Raw genomic sequence first — 6,526 nt, forward strand, 5'->3', positions numbered from 1 at the left:
ATTTTGTTATATAAATTTTATTTGTTTATTTAAATGATTTATTGAGTACAAACTAAAAAACAGAAAAAAGTAATCAAGTAATTTAAATTTAAAATTCTTAGGTTTAAAAACAGCCTAAAAATGACATCCTTATTTTAAAGAAAACATAATTTTTTTGTAGGTTTTCAACAATGTTTCTAAGTTTCAATCATTACAACTTAAAATTCATTATATTTACAACATAATTTAAATATTTTCATAAGTGTATATACATTGGGTATTACTTTTATTGTAATTATTTATAAAAACTTCCATCAGCTTAAAATATGTTCTTTAATTCGAGATTTAAATATATTAAAAAAGTAATTACTGCAAATAATATTCCTACTTTATAAATGTTTGTATTATATACATTAATTGAATGTGTTAATAACATTACATACATTAATTAGGGTCTATATCGCAAGCCCGACAACCGAAAGACCGTCTATTGAAATCCCGACGTTCGAAATCCCGAGTGTATCGAAATCCCGGCTATATCAAAATCCAGACTATCGAAATCCTGACTACCATAAATATGTTATTGTAGAAATTTATAATAATAAAAGACACTGTCGGGATTTCGATATAGTCGGGATTTTGATATAGTCGGGATTTGGATATAGTTGGGATTTCGAACGTCGGGATTTCGATACACTCGGGATTTCGAACGTCGGGATTTCGGTTGTCGGGCTTGCGATTGCCACCGTGTTAATTATATTATATTTATAGGCAAATCATAAATTTAAGTATTTTATTGAAATTAGTAAATTCTTGAAGTTACTCAACACTTTATAAGAAAGTTGAAAATACCGAACACAAACAATTGAAGTTGCCTACCTATTGTAAGGTGTTAGAACAGTTGCATTTCTATTTATGTTTACAACCTTCCAAAAGTTACAGTTTCCATTAGGTTAGGTGCAAATATAAGTTTTGTTTTCAGTTTTCTTTTATGTTAAAAACATTAAACAGTTAAAATGAAGCTTGTAAGTATACTAATTAACTTTAATTTAACTATATACAAATGTGTTTTTTAAGTATTGTCTGAGCAATGACCCCAACAAACCGTGCCATATACTAACATTCAATGAAATTACAATGATGCTGGACTGTGGTCTTTCAATGCAATCAGTATTGAACTTCCTGCCTCTTCCATTTGTTGCTACCAATCGGTTGCTCAATTTACCCACATGGATGCCTAATGATGTTGTTGATGCTGATTTGGAAGGTGTAAGTTAATGAACAAAACATGAACTAATCAAGTTATTTACATGTATATATAACTCTTTAGGAATTAAAAGAAAATTGTGATAGAGTATTTGTGGACTCTCCATTGGAATTTTGTCCACCACTAGACAAACTTATTAATTTTGCTCAGGTTGATGTTATTCTGATATCAAATTATTTGTGTATGATGGCATTACCATTTATTACTGAGGGAACTGGTTTTCAAGGAAGGGTTTATGCAACAGAACCAACTTTGCAAATTGGAAGGTAAAAAGGGTTTAATTTTAATTAGCTTGTTGTTTAAGATTTATTATATTGCAGGTTATTACTTGAAGAATTGGTGATTTATATTGAGCAATGTCCGAAAGCTGGTTTTGCCACTCAATGGAAGAATTTCGTTCATAAATTACCGTATCCTATCAATGAAGCATTCAAACCAAAGTCTTGGAAACAAATTTATAATATGGCGAATGTAAATGCGAGTTTATCCAGGATTCAGATGGTCGGTTACAATGAGAAAATTGTAAGTTATTTAAAAATTATATAAGATTATTTTGTTTAATTTTAAGTTTTTAGGATGTTTATGGCGCGTTGCAAGTAGTCCCAGCAAGTTCCGGGTTTTGCTTAGGTTCAAGTAATTGGATTATCACTACGGATTATGAGAAAATCGTTTACTTGAGCGGATCCAGTACTTTGACTACACATCCTAGACCTATGGACCATAATTCATTGAAAAACGCGGATGTTTTAATTATGACTGACCTAACGCAAACTCCTATATCGAATCCAGATTCAATGCTAGGAGTGCTGTGTGTTGTAGTTGGTAAATATTTCTATATGAAAATGTATAAACAAAATTAAATTTTAATTATTACAGGGATGACTCTGAGAGGTGGTGGTAACGTTTTGATACCTTGTTATCCAACAGGAGTTGTTTACGATCTTTTCGAATGTTTATCGTTGAAAATGGCAGATTTAGGAGTTGCCAATTGTCCCATGTTTTTCGTATCCCCAGTCGCTGACATGTCTTTAGCTTATTCGAATATTTTGGCTGAATGGTTGTCTTCGGTAAAACAGAACAAAGTGTATATTCCTGATGAGCCGTTCCCACACGGAATGCTCGTGAAATCCAACAAATTGAAACACTTCAAACATATCTATTCCGACGGATTTAGTACAGATTTCCAAGAAGTATTTACACAACATAATATAATTAGCAAATTAATATATAAAAATCTCTTTTAGCCTTGTGTAGTATTTTGCGGACATCCCAGTTTACGTTTCGGAGATGCCGTGCAGTTCGTGGAGATGTGGGGTAACAATCCAAGAAATTGTATAGTATTCACAGGTATGTGTAAAGATTATATCTAAAGTTGATATAAATTCAAGAATGCATGCATTTTCCAGAACCGGACTTCGATTATATCGAAGCTTTGGCCCCTTACCAGCCTCTGCAAATGAAAGTCGCTCATTGCGCAATCGACACATCTTTAAATTTTACTCAAGCCAACAAATTGATTAAGGAATTGAAACCGACGACGCTTGTGGTTCCCGAATGCTACACGAAACCGCCTGCAGGTGCTCCAAATTTAACAGAGCTAGTCATAGACAGTACGCCGGAACGCACCGTTATCCCATACAAATGGGGAGAGGTCATAAATCTGCCTCTGAAACGGAAACAAGGCAAAGTATATATAGAAAACGATGTAGCTAAGCAAGTGCACCCGGTGGAGATCAAGCCAGGAACATTCTTGTCTACCATCACGGGCAATTTCAACGTGAAAGACAATATCTATAACGTGAAAGAATTGAAACCCACGTCCGACATCGGACCTCGAAATATCAACTACGAATGGGGGAGCATCAATTTATCAGAGCTGATGGCGAAGTTAAGTAAGGAAGGAATCAACGACGCGAAACTGGATAACACGGCCAACGGATACGTCATTCACCTGGTTTGTTCTAAATAAAAATCTGAACCGCTATATTTTAATGCAAAATTTTCATTCGCAGCAAGAGAAAGACGCACTCATTCATCTGGACGAGAAGAACACGCACGTACTCTGCAACAGCGACGAAAACCTGAGAAGTCGTTTAAGGACAATTTTAATGCAATGTTTAAAGAAGTTTTAATAAAAAAATTATTTATACGATTAATTCGGCCGGCATTTCTTCGTTTTTAAAAACTGCCACGATATTCTGTGCAGTCATTAAACCCATCTTGTTCCTGGTTTGAATGCTCGCACTTCCTATATGCGGTAAAATTACGCAATTCTTTAGTTTGAGCAAGGGATCGTCCAGTGGTAAAGGCTCCGGTGTCATCACGTCGAGTCCGGCTCCCCAAATTTCGCCAGTTTGAAGGGCTTCAACTAATGCAGGTTGATCAACGACGCCTCCTCTACTAGTGTTTACAAATACAGCAGACTTCTTCATCTTCTTGAAAGCTTCCTGGTTAAATAAATTCTTTGTTTCGGGTGTTAATGCGCACGTTACTACAATGAAATCACTTTCAGTGAGCAATTCATTGAAGTCTACTTTGTCAGCTCCAATCTCCTTTGCTTCTTTCCTTTCAGATCTATTATAATAAGTTAAACGTTTCAGATTGAATGGTTTCAAACATTTGGCTACCTCTTGACCAATCCTTCCAAATCCCACAACTCCTACTGTGGATTGGCTAAGACCAGGGCCACACATCCAAAATGGTGACCAAGATGACCAACCACCTGTTTTGGCAGCTTCATTGGCTTCAAACAGTCTTCGGCTTGTTGCTAGCAGCAAACCCACTGTTAGTTCAGCTGTGGCATCAGTAAGTACATCAGGTGTATAACCAATCCTAATTCCTTTAGCTTTAATTTCTGCTACATCCAAATGATCATAACCCACTGACATGGTAGCAATCACTTTAAGATTAGTTGCAACATCAAGTACCTCTTTGTCAATCTTATCTGATAGTGTGCAAAATAAGGCTTGGCTGTCTTTAAGGTTTTTCATTAATTCGGCTTTCGATACTGGAGCCGATCCTGACCATACGCTCACATCACATCTGATAAGAAAATATAAATAGAACAATGAATTTAAAAACTGTTATAAATGTACTCACGTTTGCTTCAGAAGATTCATAGATTCATCATTCACTTCTCTGGTAATGTAAACTCTTGGTTTAGCCATAATTCCGTGCAATAATCTGGAATGTTTAATAGTTCTTGTTGACAACCTCAACAAATTGGTTGGAAGCAACATGGTGCTTTTTGTTATCACCGCAAAGAATCAATAACATGACGAATTTCTATCATTTATTTATGTTTAAACTATTTTATATTTACAATACATTTGCATAAAGATATTGACAAGATTTACAGTATTAATTAAAAGTTTTAAGGAAGATTAATAAATTATTTTACATATATACATAGAAGTTAATTGGGTTGCAGATCTTTTGAAATCAGCTGAACTGTCAATGTCAAAAGAGAAAATCAAAACAAGCGCTACCTTTTAAGTTCAGTTCAGTGTTTTCCGAAGTTGTGCAGAGAATAATTGGAAAGAAGTTAAGTGCATTTAAGTGAAAATTTAGTTAATAAACAATCGTTAATACAACAAAAAAAGTATGTTTCCTTTAAGAGATAAACTAATTATTACTATCATCAATATATTAATATTATCTCATTTGGAAATAGTAGGTATGTAAATATGTTATTATTTATGTGTATTATATTAAAATAAAACTTATTTCAGCAAATTGTGATGAATTGGAAGAAATTACAATTGTCAAGAAGTTTGATATGAGCCGTGGCAATGTTACAATTAAGCCAGTAGCTGAAACAATGACATTAACAAATATTACTGAGCAAGAACCTAATGTAACACAGAAATTTGTTTCTTGTTTGGAAAATGGAGGTAGTCCAGAAGTACAATTGGTTAATGATACAGAGGTTATGAAGATGCTTGTACCAGACACCAACATTACTAGCAAGGAACAGCCTGGAAAATGCATTCTTGTGCTATTCTATTCAAAGTATTGTCCATTCTCTAGTCTTGCTGCACCACCTTTCAATGCCTTGTCTCGAGTATTCCCAGACATAAAAATGGTTGCTATTAATGCTATGCTGTATCACTTATTCAATACTCAGAATGGAATAGTAGGATTGCCTTCTTTACTGCTTTTCCACAATGGGAAAATTGTAGCCAAGTATAATGAGACTGACTACAAGTTGGAGCTTTTCTCAAAGTTCATAACGAAGGCGACGGGTATCAAAGCAGAAGAGAAAGTGTTCGTGAAAAGCGAAGACTTTAGAGGACCTGTACATAGCCTTCCATTCAGATGGTTTGATCCACTGATGTTGTTATCATGGACATTCATTATAATTTGCGCCTTTTATTATTTTACCAAGACAAAATTCTGGAAATGGATCATTGAAACTGTAAAGAGAAATTGGAGGGAGAGTGAGGCTCAGGCGCAACACGAACATGTAGAATAATGAATATGCAATAAAAGATAAATTTAGAATAGAGTGATTTTTTATTTCTGTAGATGGCGCTGTTGTAGGATGACGCTTGTTGGATATGGTGTGGTCTGTCGCCATATTGGATTTGGTTCATAAACGACACAATCCAATAAACACTAGTAACAGTTATATAAATATATTTTTAAAGTGAATTTACATCAATATATATTTCCTGTCCATTGTGGTGTTCATCTATGTGCTTTTCGAAATTGTTAAAACTGAAATCACAGCTGGAGCAATAGTACAATTCCTCCTCAGTCTCTTGCTCCTCTTGATGTACATCTTGTTTTTCCTCTGCTACTTGTTCTATTTTCTCCTCACTACTAGCATCACCATCAACTTGCATTAGCTCTTCTTCATTTGTGAGCTGTGTCTCACTGTCCTCATAGAAGATTTCATCTTCAAGCTCAGGTTCCTCCTCATCCTCTTTAAGACTATTAGAGTCTTCTGTCTTTTCTTCCTCCTTCTCTCCATTCTCCAAGCAACATGAACTAACGTGCTCAGCCAATGAATGGATGTTTATAAACTTTTTACCACAAATGGTGCACAGCAGGTTATCGATGATGCTGAGTAAATGATACTTGAGGGCGAACGGCGAGGAAAACCGTTCGGTGCAGCACAAAGGGCACTGCAGACGCATCGAGCCCATCTCCGTTAAATTCAAAATTTCCAAACGAAACAATTCCTCACTTCGTTGCTAATTTCTTTCGACTTTAATAAATTAATAACTTCATACTGCACACAAACTGAAAATGCACTGCCGAAATACTCGCGAAGTT

At 35.0% G+C, this 6,526-nt stretch overlaps 3 protein-coding genes across 3 annotated transcripts; 2 read left to right on the top strand and 1 right to left on the bottom strand.

Annotated features, from left to right (window-relative positions):
* Positions 1 to 889: 889 nt before the first annotated feature.
* Positions 890 to 3,401, top strand: LOC108569070 (integrator complex subunit 9). The gene is made up of 9 exons (XM_017930461.1): positions 890 to 1,004; positions 1,057 to 1,248; positions 1,310 to 1,512; positions 1,567 to 1,768; positions 1,822 to 2,068; positions 2,123 to 2,436; positions 2,491 to 2,593; positions 2,653 to 3,200; positions 3,259 to 3,401. The coding sequence occupies exons 1-9, from the start codon at positions 996 to 998 to the stop codon at positions 3,376 to 3,378; spliced, it is 1,938 nt and encodes a 645-aa protein (XP_017785950.1). The 5' UTR covers positions 890 to 995; the 3' UTR covers positions 3,379 to 3,401.
* LOC108569071 (glyoxylate reductase/hydroxypyruvate reductase) lies at positions 3,358 to 4,528 on the bottom strand. Its single transcript, XM_017930462.1, has 2 exons — positions 4,346 to 4,528; positions 3,358 to 4,288 (listed from the first exon to the last, which is right to left on the bottom strand). The coding sequence occupies exons 1-2, from the start codon at positions 4,483 to 4,485 to the stop codon at positions 3,391 to 3,393; spliced, it is 1,038 nt and encodes a 345-aa protein (XP_017785951.1). The 5' UTR covers positions 4,486 to 4,528; the 3' UTR covers positions 3,358 to 3,390.
* Positions 4,529 to 4,886: 358 nt separating this feature from the next.
* Positions 4,887 to 5,753, top strand: LOC108569072 (thioredoxin domain-containing protein 15). Its single transcript, XM_017930463.1, has 2 exons — positions 4,887 to 4,922; positions 4,978 to 5,753. The coding sequence occupies exon 2, from the start codon at positions 5,025 to 5,027 to the stop codon at positions 5,718 to 5,720; it is 696 nt and encodes a 231-aa protein (XP_017785952.1). The 5' UTR covers positions 4,887 to 4,922; positions 4,978 to 5,024; the 3' UTR covers positions 5,721 to 5,753.
* The last annotated feature ends 773 nt before the right edge of the window (positions 5,754 to 6,526 follow it).

The sequence above is a fragment of the Nicrophorus vespilloides genome, unplaced genomic scaffold, assembly GCF_001412225.1.
Source record: "Nicrophorus vespilloides isolate i.1.1-1 unplaced genomic scaffold, Nicve_v1.0, whole genome shotgun sequence".
In the NCBI taxonomy this organism is placed as follows: Eukaryota; Metazoa; Arthropoda; class Insecta; order Coleoptera; family Silphidae; genus Nicrophorus; species Nicrophorus vespilloides.

Bases quoted from the DNA above. Each gene is read 5' to 3' on its own strand.
- LOC108569072 (XM_017930463.1), top strand. From the start codon at position 5,025: ATGAGCCGTGGCAATGTTACAATTAAGCCAGTAGCTGAAACAATGACA.
- LOC108569070 (XM_017930461.1), top strand. The intron at 1,249-1,309 runs GTAAGTTAATGA...ATAACTCTTTAG, and splicing joins TTGATGCTGATTTGGAAGGT to GAATTAAAAGAAAATTGTGA. The intron at 1,513-1,566 runs GTAAAAAGGGTT...ATTATATTGCAG, and splicing joins CCAACTTTGCAAATTGGAAG to GTTATTACTTGAAGAATTGG.
- LOC108569071 (XM_017930462.1), bottom strand. From the start codon at position 4,485: ATGTTGCTTCCAACCAATTTGTTGAGGTTGTCAACAAGAACTATTAAA. The intron at 4,289-4,345 runs GTGAGTACATTT...TTTTCTTATCAG, and splicing joins ATGAATCTTCTGAAGCAAAC to ATGTGATGTGAGCGTATGGT.